Here is a 14,813-nt window from a genome sequence, read left to right on the forward strand (position 1 = left end):
TGGATTTCCCAGACTGTCGAAAGCCTCAGATGTTTCCTCTTGATCTTCAATGGCGTAAATTTGATGGTACTTTGTACTCAGATCTACGTTGGGTTTGGTGACATCATCGTTGAGATTGATGAAGACCTTGCCCACTGTGAGAGATTTGTCGATGAAGTCATAACTGTCGACATCGCTTGAGCCATCGCTTATATATGAGTCCGCAGATGACTCAAATGACATGTCGTTGAAGATCTTGGCGAGTTTCTCTCTTGCTCTGATGCTGACGTAGCGTGTCGCCGAGGTTTCTTCTTCTCCTGACTCGTTTGACGATGCATAGCTTGAAAAATCGGAATCGGCTACCGATGATCCCGACGAAATCGGAATCTCGACACGATACGATCCTTCCTTCTCGACGCGAAAGTGGAACCTTCCGAACGTCATCTCCATGGACTCCGCCAGATACGCATATGCATCCAAACGGGAGGGTGGGTGAGGAACAAAATCGACAAGACCAGTAGCGATCTGTTTACCTCGATCCATTGTGTTGCTTGCGGTTGATGATGTCGAAGATCTTGAGCGTGCCATCGAGATCAGCTCCTTACGCCTCTAGTTCCCACAGACGGCGCCAATTGACAAGGTATTGACTTGTCAATGCCTATGGATTGTAGGCTAGGGTTTAGTTAGAAGTAGAGGGTAAGTAGATCTCGAAGGTTTCAGCCGAAAAGTACTCGACGACTATGAAAACTAGGGTTTGCAGACAATGATTCGATTGATTCTTCGTCCCTCGACTCCCCCTTTATATAGGAGGTGAAGCCGAGGGATTCGTGCTATACAAGTTTACAGAGTCCGGGACGGTTTCTAACTCATCCCGCCGGATTACAAACAACACTTCCTATTACAACTCTATCTTTCCTTAGTAAATCTTGGGCTCCCGAATCTTCTTATTCTTCGGGTATTGGGCTTCCAGTAAACCCCGGGTACCATCTTCGGCAGGCCCATTTGGGATGCCTATGTCACATAGCGCCTCGAAGCCCCATGCCCTGGCCAGCAGCCAACAACGGCAGCGCATCACAAAGTCCAGCCTCCAGATACATATCGGCCTCTCCCCAAGAAGCCCCGACAACGTCTTCAAGAAGAGAACGACGCCGTGGTGCCGCCGTCGCCTTGCCCGATGGACCGGACATAGGGTTTCCCCTGGCACCAGAGGAGAGGGAAGGCACGGTTGGGACCAATGATCACGCCTTCAGGAAGGAAACGGCGCCCTCAGGCGTCGCTGTGATCCGCACCGGAAGCACCGGGCAGAGCTTTCACCATGGTCCTTCACCGTACCCCCGATGCCGCCGCGGCGAACTGGAGGCGATGGACGGGGAAGCAGAAGCCGGCTCGGACCACCACCAGAGAGGCAAGAAGCCACACCGGCCTCACCATCGCCGAAGAGGAGAGTTGGCCACCACCGGCCTCACCGGCGGCCAACAAGAACTCGAAGGAGGGAGTTACCTTGCCGACCAACCACCACCGCTGGCGCGCCCACGCAGCACGCCAGAGACGGGGCTCCACGCGCCGCCACCACGCCCCGAAACCGTGGCACGCGCCGGCCCGCATAGGCCCAGATCGAGCTCCGCCGCCAGGCCCAACCACGGCCACCACGCGAAGCAGCACCGACCACTGCCGCCTCCATGTGCGAGAGGACGCCCCTGACGCGGCTCGCCGGCCGCCGCCGCGCCAGGCCCCGCCGACCTCCGCCTGATGCTTCAAATGTTGAAAATAGCGCTTAATGAGGATGAGCCACACTTGAGTGTCAGCTGAAGCAATCTGACTAGAAGCGGTGTAATTCCAAAGTAGAGAGGCCAATTCGTTTTGCAAAGCGTATAGTGCCAATTCGTGTTGTACCTAAAATCATACTGAGATATTCATTTTGACAAGTTCCTCCTAAAGTTCATTTCTTCCTCTGGCTCATGATGCACAATAAGATTATCACTAGTGATAACATGATAGGGCAGAAAACACTCCTCTCTCCCCTGGTCGTCCCCCGCGGCGGCCGAAGGGGAGAAACCCTAGCCCCGCCTTCTCGATCCCCTTCTCCCCTCCCTCCCCTGCCGCCGCCAGCGTGTGCCGCCGGGCAAAGCCCGCGCGGCGCCGGCGGCGCCGGGCTCTGTTGGAGATATGCCCAAGAGGCAATAATAAAAGTGGTTATTATATATCTTTATGTTTATGATAAATATTTATATACCATGCTATAATTGTATTAACCGAAACATTGATACATATGTGATATGTAAACAACAAAGAGTCCCTAGTATGCCTCTTAACTAGCTTGTTGATTAATGGATGATTAGTTTCATAATCATGAACATTGGATGTTATTAATAACAAGGTTATATCATTGTATGAATGATGTAATGGACACACCCAATTAAGCGTAGCATAAGATCACGTCATTAAGTTATTTGCTATAAGCTTTCGATACATAGTTACCTAGTCCTTATGACCATGTGATCATGTAAATCACTTATACCGGAAAGGTACTTTGATTACATCAAACGCCACTCGCGTAAATGGGTGGTTATAAAGGTGGGATTAAGTATCCGGAAAGTATGAGTTGAGGCATATGGATCAACAGTGGGATTTGTCCATCCCGATGACGGATAGATATACTATGGGCCCTCTTGGTGGAATGTCGTCTAATGTCTTGCAAGCATATGAATAAGTTCATAAGAGACCACATACCATGGTACGAGTAAAGAGTACTTGTCAGGAGACGAGGTTGAACAAGGTATAGAGTGATACCGATGATCAAACCTCGGACAAGTAAAATATCGTGTGACAAAGGGAATTGGTATTATATGTGAATGGTTCATTCGATCACTAAAGTCATCGTTGAATATGTGGGAGCCATTATGGATCTCCAGATCCCGCTATTGGTTATTGGTTGGAGAGAGTACTCAACCATGTCCGCATAGTTCGCGAACCGTAGGGTGACACACTTAAGATTTGATGTTGAAATGGTAGAACTTGAATATGGAATGGAGTTCGAAGATTTGTTCGAAGTCCCGGATGCGATCCCGGACATCACGAGGAGTTCCGGAATGGTCCGGAGAATAAGATTCATATATAGGAAGTCATTTTATAGATTTAAAATGATCCGGAAGATTTTATGGAAGGTTCTAGAAGGTTCTAGAAAAGTCCGGAAGAAATCAAATTGGAAGGCGGAGTCCCGAAGGGACTCCACCACCATGGCCGGCCAACCCTAAGGGGGAGGAGTCCCAAGTGGACTCCCCTAAGGGGGCCGGCCACCCCTTCCCAAGGAAGGGTGGGAATCCCACCTCTAGTGGGAGTCCTAGCTTGGGTAGGTTTCATGTGATATGGAAGGTTTTGGTTTGGGGTCTTATTCGAAGACTTGTAGACCAACTCTTGGGTGTTCCACCTATATAATGAGGGCCAAGGGGAGCGGGCCGGCCACCCCAAGAACACAAGGTGGCCGCACCCCTTAGTGGCCGGCGCCCCCCTCTCCCCAAACCCTAGCTGCCCCACTCCTCCTTCTCTCCCGCACGCTTAGCGAAGCTCCGCCGGAGTTCTCCACCACCACCGCCACCACGCCGTCGTGCTGCCGGATTCAAGAGGAGCTACTATTTCCGCTGCCGCTGGAACGGGGAGGCGGACGTCATCTTCATCAACAATCGAAGTGTGACCGAGTACGGAGGTGCTGCCCGTTCGTGGCACCGTGATCAAGATCTTCTACGCGCTTTTGCAAGCGGCAAGTGATCGTCTACCGCAGCAACAAGAGCCTCATCTTGTAGGCTTTGGAACTCTTCAAGGGTGAGTCTCGATCATCTCCTTGTTACTACCGTCTTCTAGATTGCATCTTGGTTTGGATTGCGTTCTCGCGTTAGGAATTTTTTTGTTTTCTATGCAACGAATCCCTACAGGCTCTCCCCTACCCGGCGCGTGGCGGGTCACGCAGGACGGCTCTGCTTCATGGCGGCGGTGCAACAACATTTACATTTTGCCGTCTTGCTGCGTCACCACACCTACTCACACTGTGCCGCCACGTGAACCATCCTGCAGCACAAAATCAGAGGCTCATCTCAAATCAAGTATTATTACCATCTTGTACACCAGTACAATATTATTACAAAGCCTTCAAATGTAGTGATCCAAAAAAAGAAGAAGAGAGGCAGCGTGCACAGTCCATCCACGAGAGGACAAGCGGGAGGTTTGCGCCACGTCAGTGCGGATGCATTCTCAGCGTAAATTTAGATCATAAATGGATTGGAACGCACACATTGTTTCGTTTGCGCGGCCATGTATTTGGTGCCCTCCCGTCCACGCAGACTTAAACGATCACGCCTTGCTCTGTTTGGGTCACGCTGCTAAAGATGCCTATCACATCTCTCAAATATTAGGAATGAGCAAACATGAGCTTATTATGGAGCCCTTTTTTGTGGAGTATGTTGTCCCACATCGATAACTTTCTGTGGCAATATCAAATTTGGGGCACCAAATTGCGCCCCTACAAGGCGAAGCTTGAGATCCCATAGTCTGCCATGTTATGAATCTCTTTTAATTAGTGAAAGGAAGTCTTTTTTTGTCTCCCTTTAGAAATAAAATATTAATTTGCATACAATTGAGGTCATATGAATAGCACTACGAAGGCAGATCTAAATGTCGTGGATAATTTTATCTTCATATATAAAAAAAAAATATTCGGTAAGTCGATATACTAAGTCTTATAAAGATAAGTTTGCACGTCATCATCGAACCGTGTGGGAAGAGGAGAGGAAGAAAAATAAGGCGAAGAGAATCATGTCAGCGCTCGACGACCTCCATCTAGAGGGAAGTGAGATGAACAAATTGACGATAAGTAAATGAGGAGGAGTACGGAGTAGAGATAATTTCCAAGCAAAGAGTACAAACTTGTGGGCTTATTGCAACAAGGGGCCACGACGCGAAGCCCACACGGTTGGCACTTTTAGTTTCCGTTCGGTAATACGAAGCCCACATTGAATTTGACAATGATATTGTGTTATTTATAGAAACTTTAGCCCAATTAGATGCATAATAATTAATGTCCGTTTGTTGGCCCGGAGGAGTTCGGTGGCGCGAAATAGTTCGGTGGCGCGAATGAGTCTGGTGGCGCGAAGGGGTTCATTTTTTTTAAAATTGCGCAGAAAAGGGGAAGGGGGGAGAAACAAGGGAAAAATGGGTGGACGGCGGCTAAGGATGGAGGAAGAGGAATATGCGATCTTTGCATGATCGAGGCAGGACAATGTCACCGACTCACGTGGCAGCGGTATCTATAGAGAGCAAAGTAGACAGCCACAACGGAGGAGAAGGAGGAAGACATTGTCGCCAAGAGAAGAGGTAACGATCTCGGCGAGGCGCGGGCAGGTTTTCGCGCCAAAATTGCGCTAGAGGGGCATGCGGGCACTGCGCCACATAATGGCTTCCAAATTCAGTTGCAATGGCAACACTCTGACTTGGAATCGATCGATTAGATGGTGTGAAGATCATGAGATTGGAAGGAAGAAGACCAGCCGTTCAATTTGGCTCTATCGACGGCGTGTTGCCGACGATGATCCCACATGTCATTCCCAGCCACAACGGCTACTCTACCTGTCGCCACCCTAGAAAAAAAAAGGATATTATGTATAAAGAAAAATAGACCTCACCTCACGCCGCTCCAAATCCAAGTGACCGTTGCAGCAGCCTCCCCCTTCCCCATCTCGCCACCACGCCGCCCAAGACGCAGCCAGATCGACCGGCGGCGCCACGCGAGCGGGTAGTGGCCGGCGGCGGGCAAAGTCTAGACTCTAGAGCAGAGATTCACCATGGCCACGGACACATCCGCGTCCACCAAGCCGGCGGCGCCGCGGCTCAACGTGCCGGCGGCGATGGCGGGATCCCTCCGCCTCGACGCGTCGCCGGTCTCCTCCCGCTCCGCGTCGCGGCTGCTGGACCTCCCCAAGACGCCGTCGCCGTCCAAGGTCACCTACAGCGACAGGTTCATCCCCTGCCGCTCCTCCTCCCGCCTCCACAACTTCGCGCTCCTCGACCGCCCCTCCCCCAACTCCAAGAACTCCCCCGCCGCGCCCGACACCCCCTACACCCGCCTCCTCCGCGCCGAGCTCTTCCCGGACTCCTCCCCCAGCGCCGACTCCCCCAACACCAACCTCTTCCGCTACAAGACCGACCACTCCGCGCCCTCCTCCCCCTTCGCCAACGCCCACAAGAACGACTGCGGCGGCGTCGGATCCGGGGCCTCCACCCCCAAGAAGGCGCCCAGGAAGGTCCCCAAGACGCCACACAAGGTGCCCTGCCCCCGCCTCTTCTCCCTCGCCCGCCTGCGCAATTCCGCAAACACCTCGCGCGCGCGCGGGTTGCTCAATTTCTCCCATGTGCAGGTGCTGGACGCGCCGTCTCTGCAGGACGACTTCTACCTCAACCTCGTCGACTGGTCGTCGCAGAACATGCTCGCCGTAGGCCTCGGCACCTGCGTCTACCTCTGGTCGGCCTCTAGCAGCAAGGTAAGCTCGATCGACATTGTTGTTTCTTTCTTCTTCTTGCGCACAACTTGTGATGCTAATGGCGAATCTTTGATTGGTTGGCGACATTCAGGTGACCAAGCTATGCGATCTGGGGCCCAGGGACAGCGTCTGCGCCGTGCACTGGACGCGCGAGGGCTCCTACCTTGCCATTGGCACCAGCCTTGGAGATGTCCAGGTTCACTCCATCTCTCCTCATCATTCTGCACTTACATGCCCTGCAATCGTCGGTTCAGAATATGTACACCCTTCTTAGATGCTAGTCCAAATATGAACTGATACTGATGCACACATGCCGGTTGTTTGCTTCACAACTTCACACCAATGTGATGCACATTGGGAAAGTTTCACAACCAATCAAATTGCAAAGTTTATTATTACTGCATCACAGCACACAGCTGTTTGTTTCACTCTATCACACCTAGGATCAGTAAGGATCCAAATGCAGTAATTTTGTCTGCACATTTAAACCATTTCCAACTTGATTTAGCTTAAAGTATCAGTAAACACTCTCAAGTAGGTATAATCAAAGAATATAACACTCTCAAGTACACTCTTACAGATCTGGGATAGCTCTCGCTGTAAACGAATAAGGAACATGGGAGGCCACCAAACACGGGCTGGGGTACTAGCATGGAACTCTACCATCTTGTCGTCCGGTGGCAGGGACAAGAACATACTGCAGCACGACATCCGTGTCCCCAGTGACTACATCAGCAAATTTTCTGGCCACAGATCAGAGGTGAGGCTTCAAAAGCATTATATTCCTCAATACTGTTAACTCAATCCTATGCGCATGCATCCCGTGTAGTATGTATGTAGACTTCAGAACTCATTCTGAACATGAATTGATAAACCTTTCCAGGTCTGTGGGCTGAAATGGTCGCATGACGACCGTGAGCTTGCGTCTGGTGGAAACGACAACCAGCTTCTAGTATGGAACCAGCGGTCGCAACAGCCGGTGTTGAGACTGACAAAACATACTGCTGCGGTTAAAGCAATAGCCTGGTCACCGCACCAGCACAGCCTCGTGGCCTCAGGAGGTGGCACGGCTGATAGATGTATCAGGTTCTGGAACACGGCGAACGGAAACATGCTCAACTCTATCGACACAGGCAGCCAGGCAAGTTCTTATAGTTCTGAACAAGACTTCTCGCGGTTTGTTTTGCAGTGAATATGTGCGCTTGTGCTGATTACCGCTTTGTGTTGCAGGTTTGCAATCTTGCCTGGTGTAAGAATGTGAATGAGCTTGTGAGCACCCATGGGTATTCCCAGAACCAAATAATGGTTTGGAAGTACCCATCGATGTCAAAGGTAAGCTTTGTTGTGTACATTTTTAAAATGGTTTTGTTTTGATGTTTAAGATATGGTATTGGAATGTTTAGACACTGAAATAATGGTTTGGAAGTACCCATCTATGTCAAAGTTAAGCTTTGCTGTGTACATAAATGCCTTTTTTATAATGTTTAAGATATGGTATTGGAATATGGTTTAGTCACTGAAATATGGTTTGAAAGTACCCATCTATGTCAAAGTTAAGCTTTGCTGTGTACATTTTTAAAATGGCTTTTTTTTAATGTTTAAGATTTGGTATAGGAATGGTTTAATCACTGAAATCCTTCGAACCTTTAACATACATATGATGTTATTAGATGGAGTACTACTTAAATGTTCCCTCTGGAAAGTTTATATATTGGTGCAGTAGGGAAAGGTCATCCATGTGCTTCTATTACTGACCATTGAATATTTTGGAATACCAGGTGGCTACTCTAACTGGACACACGCTGCGTGTGCTTTACCTTGCAACGTCACCTGATGGGCAGGTAATAAACCCAGTTCATAATCAAATGCTAGCTTTCCATTCGCGTGGAGATCATGTGATGCATTACAGGGACACTTAGTAACCACATGAGTATTCAGAAAGAATATGTTGTTGGCGACATGAGATGTAACACATGCCTGTTTTCCAATTACGCAGACAATAGTAACAGGAGCAGGTGACGAAACCCTCAGGTTCTGGAACATCTTCCCTTCAATGAAGACACAGGTATGCCTCTTAAGATCCTTCGCATGGTGGCGCGTGCTGCAGACACACCTTCTAACTTGTACCGCCACTCTGATTCCAGGCTCCTGCTCGCGATGCCGGGCTCTTTTCATTTTCGAGAAGCCACATCCGATGAATCATCGGAGGACCGAAGGAGGAGGAGATAGATGTGTCTGTGCGAAAACATAGTTTGGTTTGCCTGTGCAGTTGCTGAGTACCTAATTTATACCATACAATTGCCCTTTAACTTGAGCCATTCTTTGTAGTAGAAAGAAATCTGTATAACTCTGGCCGCAGATGTATCTGTTTGACATATACTGTACAACATTAGGTGGGCATATGTGGACTGTTAAATTAAAGTATTAAACGAGGTTCGGATAATTTTGTTCAGAGCTCAAGATGAGTCATATCCTCTGGCCGTTTAACTTGAGCCATTCTTTTTAGTAGAAAGAAATCTGTATAACTCTGGCCGTGGATGTATCTGTCAACATTAGGTGGGCATATGTGGACTGTTAAATTAAAGTATTAAACGAGGTTCGGATAATTGTGTTCAGAGCTCAAGATGAGTCATATCCTCCCCCCCCCCCCCCCCCCCTTTTTTTTTGAGGGAAGATTCAAGCCATTGGAATGACCAAACGAAGCAACGATATGAGTTGGATTCGCAATTTCCAATTATAACCTCTCCTGCTTTAAAAACAATCAAAATGTAAAAAAATCCATCTCCATATGGTCAGTGTGAGCCGTTGGATTGTACTGGCTTCATCTTGACCACCCAATAACTGAAATTACCAGCTGTTGATGTTGCTCTTGTACCTGAAGACTTGCAGTACCACTATGTAACTGAAGACTCCAGTACCAGTACCACTATGGACCTATAATGTCACGAGCTATGCTTCCAATTGTACATTGCATGCAAGTTGCGAATAGGTCCCAGCTGTAAAAGTGTCGAATATCTGATTATCTCACCTGATGTCGATCAAATTTGCAGCAATACATGGCGAAGATACTAGCAGTGGCAATCGAGAGTGTGTGCAAGATCAGTGCTAGTTTTCCGTGCGGACCATCCATCCATGACTAACTGCCATCCATCCAACTGAACCATCGACAGACCCAAATGAACCCACGGCTGAACATGATTAGTCAAATAGTCTCACAACTAGAAAGCAGAGAAGCAACTGCGAAGTTGTCCACATGTACCACAACAAAGCGAGATTTGACTCGAATTCAAAAGCACTTCCCTGTTTATGCATGTCAACAGCCTCGACATGTGATAAAAGTTGGGAGGAACCAAGAGGATTTTTATTTTTTAGAAATAACAAGAGGAATGTAAGTGGACAAGCAGAACATATATGCATGCAGCACTTGCTGCCACTGAAGTTGAAACTAAGAACAAGCAGTAAGGAGTAACGCATGGCAGAAAACAAACCAGGACCATCTTTGAATACACAATGCCAAATAGAAACGAGGACCCAAAATTGAGGGTGTTGTTTGCTTGAACTCTCGCAATAATACTCTAATATCTGCGAGGATCCTCCCAAGCATGCTTAAGAAGCTCCCCAATCATGCAAGGAGTGTACGGAAATAATTCATCTATTCCATCCGCAGGTGAGTCGTAGCAATCTTTTGGGCGCATTTTACCGAGATATTGAACTTTCGAGCTTTTCAAGTGATAAGCCACTCCTACCAATGATGCTAATTCCAGGAAAACAACTTCTTTGTAGGGGTGAAACCCATGGAAGGTGATGGTGCTGTCGTGAGTACGTAAATCTTCAATATTCAGAACATTGTCATCATCGGAGTTCCATTCGCGATCCTCGCTCGTGATCATTTCATTGTTTTCTTTTTGTACTCCTTCTCCTTCTTTATCGTCCTCTTCATGTGCTTCTTCCTCCAGCTCTTCTTCTAAATTTACATCTTCCTCTTCCTCATTATCTTCAACATCATCATCATCATAATTAAAATTATAATAATCATAATAATAAGAATGAACACAATCATCGGCTATGGTCCACGTTTTATCAAAATCCTGGAGACCGTAGAAATTTGCCATTGCCAATGGCTGAAGATCAACATCGTGCTTCAACACCCAATCTATATGTCCACTTGATTCAGTAAGGCTCCAAACTCGAAGCTGGCATCTACACTCCAACATTGCAAGGTACACCCCATTTTCAGATTTTCCAAGAAACTGGTTGGTTTTCTCAGTACCTATTGGCGCTCTTATTACTTGGTATTTGCAATCAGACAAAGACAACCTGTACAAGTTTCCATTCATCCAGGACAGAATCTCATCAATGCCACTGTTTTAGTGATGCAATGCTTGTACATACATTACTGACATGAAACTAATATTGCAACAATTGGAAAGAAAAAAAAAGTGATTTTGCAAAGATGAATATATACCTCACAACAAACGCCTCATTGCAGTGCACGTAGAGTGATCCTTGCCAATACTCACTGTGACGCCACCTCGGTGTCCCCCACCTTCTCCAACCCGTATATACGTGCTCCTCCGGTGAATCTGGTTGCACAATAGTCATTGTCCCTGTAACCTCACCTTGACGGAGAAACGACCTCATGTGCCATTGTTTTGTGCTAGATGAGAATACATTTAATGTCCACAAGGATGGTGGCCATTCCAAATTATGCGGGTCCTCTTCTTGGTCTTTTCTCTCAGTTGGCTGTGATTCTGAACAGGTTGAAACATCACTCTTTTGTTTGTTTGGTTCTGATGACGACGATTCTACGAATTCATATTCGAAGTCATCTTCTTCTATATCTTCACCTGTCGGCTCATCGGTTGGCAACGAGAACAAGTTGATCAAACCACATGGTCCCGAGAATTCTCCGCGCTTGTCACGCCTTTTGGGCGTTGTTGATTTCCAGTCTCCTTTCTTAGGAACTTTCTTGGGTAGCTTTTTAGGCGGCGGTGGTCTCAAGGGCAAGGCTACTCTGTAAGGCACTTGTGGAATCAAGAACACCTCGTAGTGCGGCGAGGCGAGGGGGTCAAACACAAGATGTGGCTTGTCATAGTATGATGAATATACACCCTCCCAAGGGAAATCTTCCCACCGTCTCGTGGCGGGGTTGACCACGCAGAGCTTGCTTATGAGTTCAAGGAGCAAGAGGCCTCTGCAGTGATCCACGATCCTGATATACCCCCTGTGGTAACGTGGCAAGAAACTGAGATCGCCGTCGACGGCGGGCTGGGCCGAGGGGCGAGCGAACAAACGCGGGCCGCCGTTGTAGCCGAAGAAGTTGATGAAGAGGCCGCGCACCGAGAGCTGGAGGACGTGCGGGAGCAGTAGCCGGCGGGCGTCGACGACGGCGAGCCACGCTTTGCGCACGCGGCGGGAGGCGGCGAGGTCGCGTGGTGAGAGACGGGCGAGGATGTCGGCCAGCGCATCGTCTGGGAGGGCTTGCGTATGATCCATGGCTACTGCAGCAGACCTTAAGGCCGAGCAGAGGCGGAGATCAACTAGGACGGGCGACTGCGGCGGCCGCGTGTTGCCGGAGAGCACAAAGAGGTCTGCCGAGCCGAGCTGCGTATTTGGAGATTTACAGGTGGTCGCCTGTGCGCTATTATAGGCCTGCGTTGCCCGAAGTGCTAGCCGAAACAAAATCAAACCGGAAAAGTGCTAACCGAAACCAAGACTAACAGCATCTCCGGCAGTGGTACGCACCGGCAGTATCCTTTCAGGGCCACCGGCATGCTTACCTCTATATGGAGAAGATTTCTCCACACCAGCGCACTCCAAACACGGATCCCAAAAAAAAAATCGGAAACATAAAGTACGGCGGATTTCATTCGATTTCTAGCGAGTTTGTACAACAATGTCCTGAATTCAAATAAAAAACTAGCGATTGGAGGTGCTGTAGTCGCCGCTATCTGTGTCGTCGCCGCTGTGATCGTTGTCCCCGGAGAACTCTTAGTCCTCATCCTCCTCTTTTGGCGCCGGTGTTGGAGAAGGAGCGGCGGCAGCAAGGTCGACGAAATTGCCGTAGTCCTTGGCGGACCACAGCTCCGCCTCCCGCGCACTCTAGGTCACATGCCGATAGTCCTCGTCGATGGAGCGGCCGACGAGGAGGTGCTGCACTGCTGCCCCGACGTGTCCTCAGGGTCGTCGGGCCGTGGCAGGCCGCCTACGCCTCGAGCTCCATTTCCCACCATTTTTTCTCCGACGGTGGAGGGTGCACGGCTTCCTCCTTGGGGCGGCGTAGGTGGAGGTGCCCACGTGGAAGCGAGCCCGATGCTTCCTTCTTCACCTCCATCTTCACCTCCCTCTTCACCGGTGCCATCCTTCTGGCCGGTGTGGAGGAGATGCATCGGTCTGTTGCGGATGACGACGTCGCTGGATGGCCTCGCGTACGATGCGGAGTGCTGCCGGCCACCAGATCCCGACGAACAGGAGCGCGAGCTTCCCGACGCCAGCCGTCTCGGTGCATGCGTAGGTGATGGCGCCAGGCCATGTGCCTGTGGGAAGTAGACGGGCCAACGAGGTGGGTCGACACCGTAGATCCGTGGGCGGTAGCCGTATGCTGCAAGTGTCCTGTCGACATCGCGGCCGTACCACCAGGTCCCGCGGCCAGTGTGGTTGAACCGCCCGGTGTCAGGGCCGGCGGACCTAGCGTCCTCAACATCGCTCTCCACCTGGAAGACGTGGCGCCACTCCGGGCTGGTCAACGAGCACTCCGGCCGGTGGCGCTCGGTCAGCGTCATCTGTGTGCGCCTCTCCTCGATGAGTGAGCGCAGCTCCAGTCCATCCCGGAGGAGGGGCGGCACTGCGTAGCCGGTGGGTGACATCTGTCAGTTGTGCGACAGACGGTACTCCATCAGCTCCTGGATATGGTGTCGATAGAGCACTTCCGCCTCGCTGAGGTTGATCTGCCACGAGCGCTTGCCGCCAGAGCCGCTTCCGCCGGCCTTGTAGTTGTGTTTCATGTCTCCACCGATGGATTTGACTGGCGGCGGTGGCTAGGGTTGGGAGGATTTGGGCGGAGACGACGGTGTCGACGGGGTTTTTTAAAGCAGTAAGAGTCATTGATGCCACGCGGGGAAGTTAGGCCGCCGCGTGTGCATTCATATGGCGTCTGGCCTCTGGCGACGACCACCATTACGCCTCCATAAAAATGTGAACATCGCCGTGTTTTTGACGTGGCGCGAGGCGCCGACGCGTCCTCCGTGTAGGGTTGAAGAGGATTTTTTAAAAAAAGCCAAAATAGTAAATATGGTGTTTTAGGAACTACTTTTGCGGTGTGTGGCCTGTGACGTTTTTTGAGCCTGTAACAACATTTGGGGTGCCCTCTATCAACATATTTGAGGTTTTCAGTTTCAGGTGTCTCCTAGAGTTGCTCTTAGATGATGGCGCACGGAGCTCAGGAGACCGCTGGCGACCCTCTCGTCGGTTGAGAAGAGAAGAGAGCAAGAGTGGGGGAAAGGTAGGGACAACATGTAACAAAACCCTAGAGTTTAGCACCCTTCATGGTCTGTCACCCTGGGGTTCTAGCAGCGCCACATGAGCCTTATCATGAGCCTTACCGATCAGAACCTCATTAGCACGGCTTATCAGCGGGTTTAGTGTTTCCTAAAAAATATTACCCAATACAGGTGGTTTTTTTCACCAAACGCAATTGTGATGTTTTTTGTTGTTGTGGTTTTTGTAAATTTCTCAGTTTTGAATTTTTTTTTTTTGAGCAACCCTCCCTTCCTTTATTTATTCAGGAAAATTAGGATACAGAACGCCCTCTGGCGGCACACCAAGCCACATGTACCTCCCTACAGGAGAGCCCAACACAGACCGGGCTAATACATGTGGTTCATTATTTGAAACTCTATTCTCATGAACTAAAGAAAAATCAGAAAAAGCTACCGAGGAAGATGATATTTCATGTAAGATGTGGCTGTACCGCCCCAAATTCTTCTCCCTCCATGCCTTAACCACTGACAGACAATCAGAAGCCACCTTGATCTTCCGAGCTGCAATGTCAAGCGCTAGGTTCTGACCCTCTCGAACCGCTATCGCCTCCAACACCTCCGGGTCCGAGATGCCTGTTATAAGCACTGCCGACGACCCCAGATATTGTCCTGCCGCCGATCGTGCCACTGCTGCAGCAACCCCATGGTCCTTGTTGCGCGCCACTGCTGCATCCACATTCACTTTCACCACTCCATCCGGAGGGGGAATCCAAGCCGCTGGTTTAGGTTTCGACGCTGCCGCCTTCTTCACCCCCCCCACAGCTGCTTT

General features: G+C 49.8%; 1 protein-coding gene across 1 annotated transcript; it reads left to right on the top strand.

Annotated features, from left to right (window-relative positions):
* Window positions 1-5,858: 5,858 nt before the first annotated feature.
* LOC124666927 (protein FIZZY-RELATED 3-like) lies at window positions 5,859-8,836 on the top strand. The gene is made up of 9 exons (XM_047204257.1): window positions 5,859-6,290; window positions 6,384-6,506; window positions 6,598-6,702; window positions 7,087-7,266; window positions 7,390-7,647; window positions 7,737-7,838; window positions 8,285-8,347; window positions 8,503-8,571; window positions 8,651-8,836. The coding sequence occupies exons 1-9, from the start codon at window positions 5,874-5,876 to the stop codon at window positions 8,702-8,704; spliced, it is 1,371 nt and encodes a 456-aa protein (XP_047060213.1). The 5' UTR covers window positions 5,859-5,873; the 3' UTR covers window positions 8,705-8,836.
* The last annotated feature ends 5,977 nt before the right edge of the window (window positions 8,837-14,813 follow it).

Source organism: Lolium rigidum, chromosome 6 (assembly GCF_022539505.1).
Source record: "Lolium rigidum isolate FL_2022 chromosome 6, APGP_CSIRO_Lrig_0.1, whole genome shotgun sequence".
In the NCBI taxonomy this organism is placed as follows: Eukaryota; Viridiplantae; Streptophyta; class Magnoliopsida; order Poales; family Poaceae; genus Lolium; species Lolium rigidum.